The sequence below is a fragment of the Crocodylus siamensis genome, chromosome 1, assembly GCF_052110815.1.
Source record: "Crocodylus siamensis isolate JL-2025a chromosome 1, ASM5211081v1, whole genome shotgun sequence".
Lineage (NCBI taxonomy): Eukaryota > Metazoa > Chordata > Crocodylia > Crocodylidae > Crocodylus > Crocodylus siamensis.
The window spans coordinates 164,156,057-164,173,362 of NC_143395.1; the positions used below are offsets into that span (position 1 = coordinate 164,156,057).

The 17,306-nt window shown below is 43.5% G+C and overlaps 1 protein-coding gene across 1 annotated transcript in view; it reads left to right on the forward strand.

Annotated features, from left to right (window-relative positions):
• PARP1 (poly(ADP-ribose) polymerase 1) overlaps window positions 1-16,596 on the forward strand; it is a 54,435-nt gene extending 37,839 nt beyond the window's left edge. The window contains exons 13-23 of the mRNA XM_090047626.1: window positions 1,201-1,396; window positions 3,513-3,641; window positions 5,929-6,012; window positions 6,695-6,817; window positions 7,700-7,828; window positions 9,000-9,098; window positions 9,904-10,056; window positions 10,424-10,551; window positions 10,945-11,006; window positions 14,209-14,323; window positions 16,030-16,596. Of these exons, the coding sequence (XP_089903752.1) occupies window positions 1,201-1,396; window positions 3,513-3,641; window positions 5,929-6,012; window positions 6,695-6,817; window positions 7,700-7,828; window positions 9,000-9,098; window positions 9,904-10,056; window positions 10,424-10,551; window positions 10,945-11,006; window positions 14,209-14,323; window positions 16,030-16,111 (1,300 nt within the window). The 3' untranslated portion in view covers window positions 16,112-16,596. The remainder of the gene's footprint in view (window positions 1-1,200; window positions 1,397-3,512; window positions 3,642-5,928; window positions 6,013-6,694; window positions 6,818-7,699; window positions 7,829-8,999; window positions 9,099-9,903; window positions 10,057-10,423; window positions 10,552-10,944; window positions 11,007-14,208; window positions 14,324-16,029) is intronic.
• The last annotated feature ends 710 nt before the right edge of the window (window positions 16,597-17,306 follow it).

Consider the following 17,306-nt stretch of genomic DNA (forward strand, 5'->3'; position numbering starts at 1 on the left):
CGTCATCCCGGTTAATGTTTCGTTATTACGCCTGTGATCTATTAGAGAACATACTCATTTAAATTCGCGCAACGTTCAGTTATAACATTTAGCCGTCACCTGTGATGTAATTGGATTCGCTTAACATCGTTTTGCTTAAAGTTGTATTTTTCAAGAACATAACTATTACATTAAGCCAGGAGTAGCTGTACCAGATTGCTTGAGCTCATTCCCTTTTAGGCTGGGTCTGCACACTTCCACTTTTTTTTCTGCTTTATCTCTGCCAGTGTAGTTATCGTGGTACAAACCTCCCAGTATGGATCCAGTTGCACTAGCATAAGACACCTTTGTAGCAATGTGACTATGAACTGCCGTAACTATTTCAGTCAAATATATCCATTTAAGCAGGGGTGGGCAAAATCCAGCCTGTGGGCTGGATTGGGCCCATGGCAGACTCTGTATCCCAGCACCCCCTTCCTGTGCCACTTAGGCCAGTCTGCATGGAGAGCAGCAGGGCCATAATGCTGCCCTATGGCTCAAATGCTGCATTATGGCCCAGGAGCAGCAAGGCCATAATGGTTCCGTGCTCCAAGGGTTTCCATGGAGATCTGCTTGAGTGGTGCTAGCAGGGTGCATGGCTGGGTGGGGAGCTGCTCTGGGGCTGGGGTTGGATTCTTGCGGCAGTAATGGTGTGGACCAGAGCTAGGATAGAGCCGCGATCTGCTGCCCACACGCCGCTGTCATGAGCACGGGTTCCACAGGCAGCAGATCACAGCTCTGCCTGGCTCCATCTCTGCGCTATCACCGATGCAAGATCCCTGGTGCTGCTCCTGGGGTCTCCATGGAAACCAACCTGAATGGCATGGGCAGGGGCTGCTGGAAAATGGAGTCTGCCTGCTGGCCAGAACCTACCATTTTGTCCACCCTTGATTTACAGCAAGCTGTAGGAGACATCTTGCCAAGATTATCAGTTCTGGTGCCTTCAGCAGTATTTGTGCATTCTATCCAATACTGGTGCTTACCTCATATTTTTTGGCAACTGTGGGGTAGGCTAATTTGCAAACTTGTCCCTTTATGTAAAGGGACTCTCAGTTAATGATATCCATTCCGATCTGATATGGATGTCCATATGCTCTTTTTACTGGCGAGTCAGATTTATCAAGGACTGAGGGCTAAAGCCAGAGTTCCTACATCACTTCCTCTCATTTCGTTTGCTTCCAGGTACTGGGTGTTTAGGTCATGGGGTCGCGTTGGCACTGTGATTGGGAGTAACAAGTTGGAGCAGATGCCATCTAAAGAAGATGCCATTGAGCACTTTTTGAATCTGTATGAAGAAAAAACGGGCAATTCCTGGCATTCCAAGAACTTCACGAAATATCCAAAGAAATTCTACCCACTAGAAATAGATTATGGACAGGTAATGGTTCTTTTACTTAAATCAATTAAGTACACAGACAGCATCATTGTTAATAGGAGATTTCTGTATTATTCCCTGTACAAGACAGAAATATGCAATAGCAATTGACTCAAAATTGTTACCAAACTCCTAAAGCAAGTGACTGTAGAAGCCAGGAGGTGCAGCCAAATAGATCTATAGATCACACTGAAATCTTTGTACAGGCAATCTCCTCTTAACGCTGTTTCACTTAGCGCTGTTCTGCTATAACACTCATTTGAAAGTGACACCTGATTCCACTTAGTGCTCAGTGAGTTTGATTATAACCAGGGATCCTGGTTTTCCCTGTTTTAAAAAATACCAAATTCTCTGCTAAAAAACCCCAAATCAGTGATTAAAATTAAAGCACTCCCCCAGCCCTGCTGGAGGGGGTTCCCGACTACCAGGGTTTTGGACCCAGGTGCGCAGCCCCCTGCCCCCACTCCTCCTTCCTGTGGGCTCAGGCAGGCCTGCTCTCCACCACTGCATGCACTTCCGGGGCAGGTGGGGGGACCCGTGGCCCTCAGACTTGTATGTTGGGCAGGTGCAGGCTGCGGGCTTGAACTCCCACACTGCTTCTGTACCCTGTGGGCTCCAAAGCCCCAGTGGGCACAACCCAGTGCGACTGGGGACAGCATGGCCATGCGGGGATCTCTTCATCGCTGCTTGTGGCACCCCTCTCCCCCTGGCAATGCACCTCCTGTACCTGATTTAAGGGGCGCAGCCCTGTACCACTGCCCTCACTGCTGCCCCATGTGGAGGAGGCACATCACCGAGGCAGTAGGGGCAGGGGGGTGAGCAGTAGCGAGGATATCCCCACACATCTCCACTGCTGCCTGCCATGCCGGGTCATGTCCGCTGGGCTCCCGAGGCCCTGGGGGAGGCGAGCAGGACAGCAGGGAACAGTGGCTGTGGTGTACCCTGATGCCCTGCTTCAGTCCCCAGCCCAGCGGGCATGAACCAGCACAGCAGGCGGCAGCAGAGCCGCATAGGGATCTCATTGCTGCTTGCTCCATGCTGCCTTGGCAACATGCCTCCTGCATGCGGGGCTGCTGTGAGGGTAATGGTGTGGGGCTGAGCCCCTCAAGGCAGCAGCAGGTGTAGGAGATGTCACCAGGGCAGCAGGGGGTGGGGAGCAGCGGCAAGGAGCTCCCTGTGCAGTCCCGCTGTCCACAGCCACACCAGGTTGTGCTCGCCTTGCTCTGGAGAGCCCAGGGGAGTGAAGCAGGGTGGGAACCTATGCCTGCAGCCTGTGCCTGCCCCAGGTACAGATCTGGGGGGCACAGGTTCTTCTCCACACCCCCCACACACACACGGAGGGAGTGTGCATGGCGGCAGGGAACCGGCCCTCTCCCTCCCGTAGATGAGCCACCCACGACCCCATCCTGCTCTCCACTGGGACTCTGGTGCTGCACATTGTGGCTCCGGGCCTTAACCCCCACCTAGCTGGGCAGCAGCCTCAGCCCTGCCCTGCTCCCTCTTTTTTTCTCCTGACCTTACCTGCTGGAGCTGTTCTGCAAGCTGCCTGGGGCCACGTGCGTGTCCATGCATGTGGTGCTCCCTGTGTCTCCACCTTCCTCCAGCTCCCTGCAGGCTGGAACTCTGCCAGCTTGCAGGGAACTGATTGCAAAATGGCAAAATCCATGGGTTTCTCTTTAAAACAAGAAATCTGTGTTTGCCTGTGGTAAAAGGTAAAATCCACAGTTTACTCCATTTTTCCATGGGAAATGGAAAACCTGGATCCCTGGTTATAACGCTTGCGGTCACTGTCATGGGTCATTTAAAACACTGCAGTTGCCATCTTGGGTTGTCAAAAACTTTCAGTTGTGCTTAATGCTCATTTCACTTAATGCTTGGTCTTTCAGGAACCAATTAAGAGCACTAAGCAGGGGTTACTTGTACATTTGAAATGTACACTTAGTGTTATTACAGATAGCACAGCAATACAAGTAGGGAGATGAAAAATCTGTTCCACTAGATTTAGCTTGTGCTGATACCAAATCAAACAATCAGAAGTTGCAGCTGTCCCTGTGTGGATAGCTCCCCTGGGTGTCAGGCCATGTTGTTACACTTCTGAGTTTGGGTATTGTCTTTCTAGGATGAAGAAGCTGTGAAGAAACTGACAGTAGGTGCCGGCACAAAGTCAAAGCTTCCTAAATCAATCCAGGACCTTATCAAGATGATCTTTGATGTGGAGAGCATGAAGAAAGCCATGGTGGAATTTGAGGTAGGTGTACATATTAAGGTCTTCTACTTCCTTTCATCTTTCTTGCTGAACATCATAGCCCAGATTTGTATTTCACCTTTATGGCCTCTAAATTAGTGCTTCTCAAACTTTTTTGTAGCAGGACCCATTTTTAAATATCAGTGGCCAGTCCTGGCCCAGTGCCCCTCACTCATGACCTGCTGCCCCCCCCCACCCACAGACACCAGCCCCCCAGTGTGTGGGGCGAGGGGGTGGTATAGGGTGTGGGGAGTCCTAATCAGCCTGCAAGGGAAAAGCCACATTTTCCCACGCTTTTATCCTTTTAAAGGAGAATCTATTTTTAAAATATGTTGATGCATTTTTTAAGTGTGTTTGTGACCCTTTCATATAGTCTTGTTGACCCACAGGTTGAAAAATGCTGCTCTGAATCACTGCTACCACTAGCCTGTGAGGGATGTAATTTTCCATCACCCAGGAAGACATTTAGTTCTTCCCATTCTGTCAGTGGTCAGTCCAGTGCACCCCCAGAGGCTAGTGCTGTTCTGCCCTGCGGAAATGTGTAACTCTCCCATTGGACAATCTTATGTGATTTCAGAGGTCATTCCAGTGGAAAGGCGGCACATAGCATTATATGTTTCTGTCTTCTTGGGATCTAGCTCAGTCCAGCTCCCTTAGACAGAAGATCTTCCTTTTGAATCCATATCATATAGAGAGGAGGCATCTGTATGCACCAGTGCATCTAACTGACTGGCTTCAGTATATGATGCAGTTGTTCTCAACCTTTTTAGGCTCAAGGTACCCCTCTGTAACTGTCATGAATTGGGCAGCACTCTGCTTCAAAAACGAATGCATTTATTACAGTGTTTACCTCCTTGCAAAAGGTCCAGTTAGGGAGAGCAAGATCGGAAGCCTGCCCTTATTTCCCCATATTTGGTGCCTGAGCCTGTTCTTATTTACTTAACCCCTCACTTCTTGTTCATCTCCTCTCAATTCCTGAGGCACCTCTCCAAAGAATCTCCAAAGCAATTTGAGAACAACTGGTATAGTGGTAAAGAGAAAAGCCCACGTACATTGGCCAAAGTATGGGAGACCTGGATTCTAAGCTCCACTGCACCATAAGGAGTTTGAACCTGTATCTTCCATTAGGAAAATCTCCTAATTGCAGGGTCAAGCTTATGCAGAGCTGAGTGCATCCTCCATTCCTTTGGGTGAAGCTGGGCCACCGGGTAAAGAAGATGGCAAGTCCTTGGGGACAGAAGGAGAATATGCAAGATGGAGCCCAACCCTAGCTCAGTGATGAGGAGAGTGTGCTCCTGGGAAGGAAGGAGGCTGGGTTATGGCTTCTGCTTCCAACATTTTTTCCAGCCTTATCCAGTGCTTGCTTAATACAGGGGTTCCCAGCGTTTGTGCGCCCAAGAACACATTTGAATTTAAAAGAAAAAGCAGTGGGTGCCAATATGACAGCATTTTTTTGTTGGAATAATGATTTTTACCAATCGTGAAAATGCACGTGAACACCCAAATAAACTTCAGGGGGTGCGGTGACACATGCCAGCACTGTGTTGGGAACCACTGGCTTAATATATGTCACTGTGCAGTGGTTCCTTTGCATCATAAAATCAGTTTTACAGCTGATTTTTGCTTCCTATGTATTGGAGAAATCTAGGCTATATTGTGCTTCCTATATATTGGAAAAGCTGGGCTATCGTTACCTGCTAATGCTTATTTTAAATGATTCAAGTGAAGGGTCTTCCCTTTCTTTTTTGCCCATTCATAAGACAGAAATAATGCATATAGTTTTGTAGGAGATTGTGTCCTCGAATCATGTTCAGAACCAGCTGCTCTACTGCAGTCCCTTCTGGTTTGCTGGCTTTGGATTTGTGGTGCCCATTTAAATCAATGCTGTTTTGACCTGAAGAGCTAAGGAATTGTCCAGTGAACACAATTTATGCCCTTAGTGAATATTTATAATCCCTTGTAAATGCCATTGGAGTGGAGTTTTTTGCAGAGACCCCTTATTAGAAGCCTGATGCATGAGAAAATTTACTCAAAGACTAAAATCCCTAAACTCTAGCTCTTCAAGAGGATCTGCATTAGGGGATATCTTGTCAGTACTGTGTTTGCATTGCTGTCTCTTCAACTTCATCCTACAATCCCTGCTGTTAAAAGCCAAACCTGATAGGTTTGCATTTTTTGATTATACATCCTGCCTGTAGGGGGAGAGCTTTTTGGTGGCCAAAGAGGAGGAACTATGGAGGTTTCATTGTGATGGTACCTTGCTTTAATTATTTAAATAAATCTTTGTTAGATTGACCTCCAGAAGATGCCGTTGGGAAAGCTGAGCAAGAGACAGATCCAGAGTGCATATTCCATCCTTAATGATGTTCAGCAGGTGAGTATAAAACAGACCTCACAAAAACACTGGGAAGTTGGATATCATTTTGGGCTGGAAATCAGCTGACTTCTCAACTCCTGGTGTGCTTTAGAAGATATGCTACTTCTGAACCCCTAGAAGTTAATGAATAGATTTGGTCTTGGAAGCACTTCTCTTCACTACACTTCAAAAGAGGACCAAAGATTAAGCTGGAGCATGGAATGTGCTTGCTTAATGTACATCTAGAAACACTCACCTCTGAGTATTGTAAGGTACTATTGCTTATAATTTAGAGTCTAAATTTTAGACTATTCTGAGATTCACTAGTTGGCACCTTGTTGCAACATAATGATTTCAACTTCTCTCACAGCAAATGCACAGATTCTTTAAGTCTGTTGCATTTCATCTCCTAATGTGCTGAAAGCTTCTTTTTCAACAGTTATTTTTTATTAGATACTCTTCACTAGAAAAGCATTGTACAGTATTTCTATTATGATTTTTGGTACAAGTGCACTAAAAACTATTGAGCAGAATCCTTCCTTTAGTTATGTAGGTGAGTTGCAGCATTGCAGTTAGTGTGGTGAAGCTTGTCACTGTAAGCTTCTCTTGACAAGCAGCTTGAGCCTATCTGTTGCTGCAGAGATCTTTCCCAGAAAGGTCTTCCTCCATTTACCTCTTCTCTTGTTTGCTTTTCTTTTAGGCGGTTTCTGGTGGCGGCACTGATTCTCAGATACTGGATCTCTCCAATCGCTTCTACACATTAATACCTCATGACTTTGGGATGAAAAAGCCACCTCTTTTAAATAACCTAGAATATATTCAGGTATTCATGGGTTAAACTGATTTCTACTCTTAAGTCAGCAAAACTCTGCCTGCCTTTTCCACAATGACAAATTTCAAACTTGGATGCCTAAATATAAATGAATTGCTATGTACTTATCATAAGTGACTCTTCCTCCACACATGCTGAGAACTCGCAAATCAAGTTGAAATTTTGGGGAGCTCTGAAAATCAGCTCTTCTTATTTAAGCTCCTGTATTCAGCAAGCACCCTCCTACCTTCTTAGGTATCCAAGCTTACACTTGTTCTCAGCACCTTAATTCCCTCTTGTGTTCTTTTGGTATCACTGCCAAAGGATCTACTTGAGATAATTTAATAGTTGTAAAACCTAATGGAAGGGGGAAAAATGCCATCGCTTAACTTAGCTTTGTGGAAATCAGAAAAGCTTGAGAGGTTTTCCTTGACGGAGGCAGAGCAAATCATATAGTATGGTTCATGCATTGGTCCATCCTAAACACCAGTGACTTATGGTTTCACACACTGGACCTGCTTACCTGAGGAGTTGTTTTTCTCTCTGTGAGCCACCAGAGGGACTACAGTCTGTCAGATGGCTCTAGATGTGTCTAGCCCTGAAACTTAAACTTTCTGTGGGTAGCAGCACAGTATTTGTGGGGAGGACTTCTGGGACCTGTTCCTTCCTTGGGACCTGTTAGTGAGCTTCATAACATGTGCTAGGCCTGTTTTGTTTGCTGGACTTAACAGAAACCGCATACTTCTCTTCTGAAATCAATGTAAACGGGGGTGCCTTGTGATGTACATTAAAAGGTGTACCTATACCAAGATAGAATTAATGAGTTGCTGTATTTAGAAACTTCACCATAATGTCCTAGGGTAAACATTTTTTTTACCTCTTCATATTATCCAGGCCAAAGTGCAGATGTTGGACAACCTGCTTGATATTGAGGTCGCTTACAGCCTTCTCAGAGGTGGAAACGAGGATGGCGATAAAGACCCAATTGATGTCAACTATGAAAAGCTCAAAACTGAAATTAAGGTAAAGGAAATAACATGTTAGACTGGGGCTGACCAGCTCTGAATATGTATTTGCATCCATTAACTTGAAGTTCAACAGCTGAGTAATGAATACTGTTGGAAAATAAAAAATGCACTCACATGATTTCCCTTGCAGGGGAAAAATCCATCCCTCATGTTAACCTCCCAATATATAATGATATGTATTTTTGCTGTTCAGAAAAAAATCTCTTAATTTTGATGCTGTGCATGTTTTAGAGGTAGGGTGGGAAAGCTTATATGTATTCTCACATCTTTGAAACCTTGGCCAGGTACAGACATAACATTTGTACTAGTATAAGTGATTGGAAACCAGTCTGTACCCTTAACAGACCAGTAGTTCGGCAATCAAAATTTATTTATACCTGTAGCAGAACAGAACTGACTTAAAAATGGCAGAACCCAGTCTAAGATTCCCCTCCCCCAACCAAAGGGCAAATGTGTGTTCTGTTTGCTACTGGTCTGAATTATGCTTACAGAAAACCATGCAACTTGAATCGATTCTGCCTCGGAGTTCTGAATGTCTGTACCTAGCCCTTGAATAACAGATTCTGTCATTTGATGTCAAGACCATCCTTTGGTTTTGGGCAGCAACCTAGACATATCTGTCTTTGTAACAAATGAACAGTTTGAGTGCCACTAGCCCAGAAGGAATCTTCCAATTGCCAAATGCTTGGGTTTTCTTTGAAAATCATAGAATTGTAGAAAATTAGGGTTGGAAGGGACCTCAGGGAGGTCATCTAGTACAACCCCCTGCTCAAAGCAGAATCATCCCAGCTAGATAAAGCCTTGGTTGGGTCTTAAAAACTTCCAAGGATGGAGATCCCAGACCTCTCTGGGTAGCCTGTTCCAGTACTTTACTACCCTCCTTGTGAGAGTTTTTTTCCTAATGTCTATCCTGACCTTTCCTTGCTGCAACTTGAGACCATTACTCCAGGGATGGCCCTGCTCATGAACTTTCCTTTTAGTCCAGTCCTCCAATTTGTTTAGGTCTCTCTGAGTCCTAGCCCTACCCTCCAGTATATCTACTACCCTTCCCCGCCCCCCTCACCCCACAACTCGGTATTGTCTGCAAACTTGCTGAGGTGCACTCCAACCCATCTTTTAGGTCATAGATGAAAATTCAGATTTTTCTTCTTGTTTTATTATTGCAGGTGGTTGATAAAGATTCAGAAGAAGCCAAGATCATAAAGCAATATGTGAAGAATACCCATGCTGCTACCCACAATGCATATGATCTGAAAGTTGTGGATGTAAGTGTTGTAAGGGCATGTAATGTTGGGGACTAGGTGTTTAAAATCTGTCTATAGACTGTTAGGGTGATTTACAGAAGTGTGTGGGGGGTGGGGGCGGAAATAGCACTTTATTTTCAGTTTGGTGCACCCCTGCACCAAATGCAGCACGTGCCCAGAAGAGGAATTGTATCAGTCTGACCCAGCTCACCTAGTACCTGTAGAGCTCGTGCTTCAGTGGGGTTTTCTGCATTTTCATCTAATAGCTGATTGAGTTCGCTATTAGATAAAAGCACCAAAAAGCCCCTTGGCTTTTTTGTTGTTGTTTTTTGGGGGGGTGGGGGGGAGTTCATGTCTGTCAGCACCCTTAATTCCTAACTGCTTTGTCAACTTCTTTTAAGGTAAAAAAAAAAAAAAAAGGAAAAAGAAAAAAACACACACAAAAGAAAAAACTTGCTGCTGACTAAATGTAACATAATCCCAAGTCAGAGCTGGAGAGGAATTTAGAATTTTTTAAGAGGTCTTTACTTAGTCTTCAGAAAAAGGAAAAATCACTTCTGTCCCAAAAACAAGCTTTGAAAATTTTTGAGAAAATTGTTAAGAAAGGAAAAGGTGTGTAGGAGGAATGGAGGTGGTATAACTTATAACAAATTCTGATGGAACCTCAGCTATAGACAACTGGCAGGTGGAAATCCAAAACCTGTGCTGACACGAACACCATGATGCTAACTTTTTTTCTTTTGCAGATCACTCCCATTTTCAGGTTCAGATGACCTTCTTCTGGGTGAATTTTTAATTTTCCTTTCTCCTTTTTAAAATGGTACAGATCTTCAAGATTGAGCGCGAAGGGGAGAGTCAGCGTTACAAGCCATTCAGACAGCTTCACAATCGCCAGCTGCTCTGGCATGGCTCACGTACTACCAACTTTGCTGGTATTCTCTCACAAGGTCTCCGAATAGCTCCGCCTGAAGCTCCTGTGGTATGTACAGTGTCACATGTTTAACTGACTACCTAAATATGTTTGTTCCTTTGCCTTGCTTTTCTTGTTCCTCTCCAGTTATGAGGTCCCAGATGGCCACACTTGGGAAGAGCCTAAACAAGAGAATCTCTAGATAAGGAGAGGGACGATGTCATTTGCAGACAAGTAAATGCTATTTGGTATATCCGAGAGAGAAAGGTCGCTGAGCATTGGGCCTTCAACTTTGCCAATAAATTGATGCCTCAGGTGGTGCTTGGTGCCTGAGTGGCCATGTTTCTCCTGCCTAACCTCTAGGCACATTGATTGCTGCCTTCTTGCTTGATGCTGAAAACTTAAATTTATGCTCTTTTCTCTTTCCTGCCCCCAGACTGGCTACATGTTCGGAAAAGGTGTCTATTTTGCAGATATGGTTTCCAAGAGCGCCAACTACTGTCACACATCTCAGGCTGATCCAGTAGGCTTAATCTTACTGGGAGAGGTTGCCCTTGGAAATATGTAAGTTACCTGTATATTTGACAGCTATTGTTGCACTGCCTTATGATTGTAAAAATGCAGCATCTAAACAGCGTTGTCTCTTCATCCAAGAATGAAAGAGAAGCTTTTGTAGAGTATCCCTGGATTTTGAATGTTTGGAAGGAAAGCGTATTTTTGAAAAATGATTTGTGCTGAAGATGAAGAGTGTAGTTTTAAAATGCCAACAATGCAGAGTGCAAGGAAGGGATATCTAAATCCCTGATAGTGTTGCATTCTAAGGCACAGTATAAAATCTCAATTCAGTATAGTGTGATAAACTTGAAAAACAATTTATCAACTTTTTTTTTCATCAGGAGAGTTTTCTTAAACTTTTATCTAGATATGTTTTTCTGTGTTTCTCTTCCTGCTGTCCAGGTATGAGCTAAAGAACGCTTCTCACATAACTAAGTTGCCGAAGGGGAAACATAGCGTCAAAGGTAAAGCTTAATGGAGAAGCTGCTTCATCCTATGGTATTCTTTACTCAGTGGAAAAAATAGTTATGTCACAGCTGTATCTTGTAAAGCTAAGGAGTTTCTATACCTTCATTGTTGGCTTCAGTAATATGTGTGTGTGTGTGTGTGTGTGTGTGTGTGTGTGTGTACACACTTGAAATCAGAGCCATCTTATTTCATGCTTTGGTGTGTATTAACCAGTTGTCTGTAAGTTCAGGCAGAAATTTTCCTTAGTCTATCTCAGAAATTCAGGAAGAATTGAGGATCAAATTTCTTGAATGTGAACGTCTGTTGCTGGGTGGTGGGGGGAGCGGAAAAGATTTGGTGTTTTGTTATGGGTCCACTACAAACTACTGAATCGGAATGTAAAGATGCACAGGGTTTTCTTTGAACAGCTACTGGAAGCACCCAAATGGGCAGGGTCTGTTAGTAATAGAAGCTTCCATAACCTAAATGTTTGAAAAAAACAATACGGCAGTACAAAGTCCACTAAGGTCTTGAGATATGTCAGAGGTGGCTTCCTTTATCTTCTGGAAGAACAAGGCTGCTAGGAAAATGTTTATTTAAGATTTGGTTCTGAATAAGAAATTGGTTGAGAATATGAAGGTGAAAGATACTTGGAGTGAAAATGAAAATGAGGGTTTGCTGTCCTAAGAAAAGACAGGTGTGGGAGGAACAGAATGAGGTTAATGAAGTTCGGCAAACTTGAGGAACTGGTATATTATCTCAGAGACTGTACCTAAGGCAGGGGGCTATCCAGAGTATTTGGGTTGGTGGGCCAGGCCTGGACCACTGGGTGTTCCAGGCAAGCTGGACAACCAACTTCAGGCATCAGGGTGAGCGGCAGTGGCATTAAGTCCTCTTTGCCCTGTCATGGCTTGCCCCACTGGCAAAAGGCATCCCCAATGCGGAGCTCAACCTGGAAACTAGGTGGCAGAGCAACCAGCATCCATGGAGTAACACTGCTGTCAGTCATCCAGCTAACCAGAAGGCACCTGCAAAAGGGATCTCAAAGTAGAAGTTATGTAGCAGTGAACATTAATACCACGGGTGCAAGTCCTGCTAACACAGCAGTTCTGGCAGCTACAGGACTTGCTCAATTGCAGACTATTGTTACACTAAAGAAAGAGAGAAACTAGTATGGGACCATTCTGACTACGTTAGAAGCTCTTCAGTGGCCTGAAATACTGGAAGAAAATCATGCAAAAAGTGAAAGCAAGAGTTTCTGACTAAGGATGACTATAAAGGAATATCACAAGCATGCAGGGGTAAAAGCAGAAAGGCTAAGATACCAAATGAAATGCAAATAGCAACTGATATAAAAGGCAATGAGAAAAGGTTCAGTAAATGCATTTAGATGAAAGAGGATGATCGATAGAAGAACATGTCTATTAATAGGTGCATATGAGATGATGCAGAAAAGGCTGAGAAGTTCAAAGCCACCTTTTGCCTAGGTCCTCAAAAATGTGAAATATGACTGGATTTTTAACTAACATAATTTTATCAAGGAGATAGGAGTGCATCCTCAAATACAGAAAGAACAGGTTAACGACATTAGATGTATTCAAATGAGCAGGGCTGGACCAAATTCACCCACGAACACTTGGAACTGGCTGAAGTAATGTCTGAACCATTAGTGATCAGAATTTAGTTTTGTACATGCCTAGAAGCTGATATGGTGAGAGGCCATGGGGTTGTCAAGAATAAATCTTGTCAAACCATTCTATTTTCATTTGTTGGCAGGCTGAGTGGCCTTACTGGATAGCTGAAAGCAGTAGATGTGATCCATCCTGATTTCAGTAAATCTTAAGACACTGTCCCACATGACATTCAGATAAGCAAGTTAAGAAAACACTGTCTGCATAGGAGCATGCAGCTGGCTTAAGAAATTGCTCTGTGGTTAGTTCTTAAACTGGAAGAGTATTTCCAAGGAGAGAAAGAAGGAAATAACCTACAAATGGCAGGTGTTCTAGATATTAGCACCTCTGAAGTGGATGAAGTAAAACTACAAGACAAAAAGATTGAACAATATTACAGGATCCTGTAACACATCGGGGTCTCAGATGGCCATATGACACCCCCTGGTAGTTCTGTGACCATGCCCTGCTCCGACCCTAGAGCACTCTCCTGTCCCACCTACCATGCCTTGCGGTATTTATAAATAGGGAAGCTGCCCACAGGCCTTCACTAGGCCTCAGTCATGCTGGTCCCTAGCCCCTGGCTGGGCCTCTGTAGTCAGCTGTGCCTGGCAGGACACTCAAGGCCTTAACAGCTAATTGTGTGGCTCCAAATCCTTGCCTTTTATCATGCCCCATGCTTTGCGGGTGTTACAGGTATGTTGTCTCTCTGTTGCAGCATTGGCCTCCTCGGCCTCTGCCTCTTTAATCTAGGTACGCCTTCTAGTCTAGGCCTGCTGAATAGGACCTGGCTTTGAGGCACTAGCTTTGTTTGTCCATTCTGTCACTGAGCCCCTGGCCCTTGTGTGGCTGCTCCCTCTCTGGCACCAAATTCTCTGACTCCTGTAGCTGCACCCCGCTGGGCACTAATGAGGCCGCCTCCTCCCCTTATAGCCTCATCGCAGACCACTGGTGGAAACACTAACATAACATAAGCTCCTGGGCTATAACATAAACAAAACAATAGAAGCAGCCCTCTGCACCTTTGAGGGCAAAACTTTTTTCATTCCTGGGCCAGCATACCTCCCAGGCTGGCTCCTTGAGAGCTCCTCCAGCCTAGTCTTCCAGCTAGCAAAGTACTCTGACCAGTGTCCCTGGGTGCTTCTCCTAGGCAGGAGATCCTAACCCTGCAGCAAGCAGAGCTAGACTGCTTGCCAGCTTAAGCCCCAGGTTTATGCCTACCTCTGGTCAGGTACTTACTAATTACCCATTAGCCTGTTGCCTCCAGACCTGACCCGACCTGAGCTGCGCTGCCCTGCAGTGCTCCCTGGCTAGGCTGCTTTTCCTCTTAACGTAACTGAATGTCCAGGTTCTCTGTTACAGATCCCTAGCTGTCTCCTTCGGCAAACCTTTATGGGCGGGGGTATCACATTTAATAATCCGTGAAGAATGGCACACCTACTGCACTTATATAGATGAGTGAAATTGCCATTGTAAATTTAGTTTTCTCAAGACCCAAGACCTGCTTTCATGTGAGCCTGGTAACTGATGCTCCCTTTCTCTTTTACAGGTTTGGGCAAAACTGCACCTGATCCCACAGCCACCATCAGTTATGAGGGTGTAGAAGTTCCTTTGGGGAATGGAATGTCAACAGGAATTAATGATACTTGTCTTCTGTATAATGAGTATCCTTTTACTGTTTGACTTCAGCCAGAGAGCATGCATCTTTTATAGGGAATAGGTTTTGTACAATTACTTGGGAGGAATCTTAAAATATCCTCCTGCTTAAAAAAAAAGAAAAAAACACTTGGTGAGTAAAAATTGTTAAGGATAGCACTTGTATAGTACTTCCAAAACTCTTTGCATATGTTAATTTGTATTCTACAATACCTCTGAAGAAATAGACTGAAACAGAGGCCTAGAAATGAATCCATTTGTCTGTACTTGGGCGCACTGATGTCTGCATTGGAACCAGGGATAGAACCCTGGTGTCTGTACTCCCAGATCCGTGGTTTGACTCTTCCTGTCCTAAATAAGCAAAAACTAAACTAACAGTTTTCCAGGTAGGTCCAAAACTCAGGAGAGTCCTCCTTCTGTGAATGGATTCCTCTCGAGGGGAACAGAGAGCATGAAACAGCTTTGATTTTATTCATGGGTTGTAAATACAGCTACTTTCTTAGTTTGTTTAGCAAAACAATACAAATTTAAATTTATTTAGGTCAGAATTTGTGCTATTTGTAGCATGTCTTTGAATCATCTATAGTGTACTTAATAAGAACATTAAGTCTGCTTCCTCTGACTTAGCAGTCTTAGAAGTAAGTTTCATATATTGAAAACAGGCAATGCAGACTTAATAACTCCACATCCTAGATGGTTGCTGAGCCTTTTGACACCAACAGTGATAACAGGATTTTTTTTCCAATTTTAGTCCCATTGTCCTCACTGTACACAGCTTCTTTTCATGCAGATGGAGAGAGCAAGATTGCTTAAATGACTTAATGTTATGATTATTAACAATCCCTGATGCCCAAGTCCAAACTCAGACCACGCTGCTTTGTTTCTGATATGTGGATGGAGTGTTTCAGTGGGTGCAGTGAGGTTCTAGCAGACCTGACTAACATTATGTAAATAGTCTTCAGCAAATTCAGTCCCTAATTCAAGTCAGTCTGCTTGTATCTTGAGATTCCCATCACGCTTTCTTTAGTGCTCCTAACCACTCCACCACTGTGGTTTTCAACCTTTTTAGACTCAAGGGCACCTTTTTGGAAAATGACAACTTTTAGTTTTCACTTGTTTTTTGACTACAGAAAAATACTAGAGCAATTCTTCTGTTACATAGAACTCAGCCTACAACAAGCCAGAATGCTTTTAAAACTAAGAATTCCTACTTGAAATGTCTGGGTTTATCTTATGAATTATTTTTGCACGCCTAGCTGTGCTAACGTTGTGTGGCACCTTGCAGCACTCTTGAAAAGGTCTCAAGGCACCCCAAGGCCTCATGGCATCCTGGCTGAGAATCACTCCTCATTTTAGATCCCATTTACTCTAAGTCAAAGCAGGGAGTAGAGTTACAGGAGCAAGGGAGCCAAGTGTCTGTTTTTTGGTGCTGATTCTTTTTAAATTCATTTCCAAGTTATTTGCAAAATATAGCATTTTTCCTTGTTTATATGAATTTTGTAGGATTTGCAGATTCACTTTTCACAGGGTGAAAATTGAGAGACGGAAATGTTCTAGTATACCATAGGAATTTGAAAATCATACAGGTGTATATCTTGAATTTCATACCAGAAGTTTGCTCTTAAGTTCAAGTCAGTACAAAGCAAGACTAAATTCTAAGCCAGTTGCATATAGTGACGCTATTTTCTTCCTTAACTTGCTGTTTCTTTCCCAGATACATTGTCTACGATGTTGCTCAGGTAAACCTGAAGTACTTGCTGAAACTGAAATTCAACTACAAGACATCACTCTGGTGAACAATTATATAGAAGCCCTGTTCTCGAGTTATGCCGTAGTTATGCTATAGCGCTGACTTTTGACATGCTTAAGCATTGACTGCCCTTTTCAAGATATCAAAGAACTAAGTTGCAGAAGAAGTTACTAAATTTGAATTGAGTAAATCACTTTAGTGAATTTTTTTTATATATATAAGTGTGTGGCTACACATGGAACTGAATTCGGAAGAGAATGAATATCTGGTTCTGTCTTATGCCACTTCTAGTTTTTCGGTTGTCAAGTGTTTCTTTTAATTCACAGTAGACTAAAAGATCAGGCAGAAGTGTTTTTAGCCAAGCAGAAGTGGGATAGGAGAAAGAAATTACAGATGTTTATAAACATTTGCCCTGTTAAAATGAATCATCACCCTCTTGTTTAAAATATTCTTTTCCAGTTTTGATTTTGAATAAATGTTAAATGTGCATTTATTTTGAGGTAAAAATAAAAGCTAATTTCATACTAACAACTTTATGTTGCAAAACTTTTGAATTGCTATGTTTGTTTCACAGTTGCAGTGTATTATTTTGTGATGCTTTTATGCACAGCATGTGTCTAAATATGGAACACTGAATATTAAAACCTGTGGACACATTTCATTTTAGCATGGAGTGTAAAAACTTGGACTGCCCTTTGAGAATTTTTTTTTTGTCACTTAAAGTTGATGGTTTAAACCATTTTTCAGGAACCTGAGGCCTAACATAGTAACTATGAAGGAAAAGCACCTGCACACATTGGCTTTGTTTAGTGGTGGCCCCAGGAAATCTCCCTCAAAACTTCTGTGCAGTAGGGCACGTGTAGGTTTTTCTTCTCAACTGAAGACCTAATGATCCATAAAATAGGTATGTAGGTACAGTATCATAAGCTACACTCCCTATGACCTAGACGAAGATGCAAGTTCAATGTCTTTGGACTGTTCTGTCTTTGGCCTCTCGTTCAAGAACTGGCAGAGGTTCAGTTAATTCTAAAAGTGGTGCCTTTTGTAACGTGGGTGAGTTCTCTTGAATTCAGAAGAAACCAACTCTTTCCACAGGCTCCAATGTTGTCTGGGATGACTTTTGACCCTCTTAACTTAGTTCCCTGCTGTTACAGTGCCATAAGCCAGCTGTTTCCACATTTGTGCTGCCTAAATAGATTGTCTTGCTTGTGTGACTGGTTCACAAGCTACAGATTTTGAGC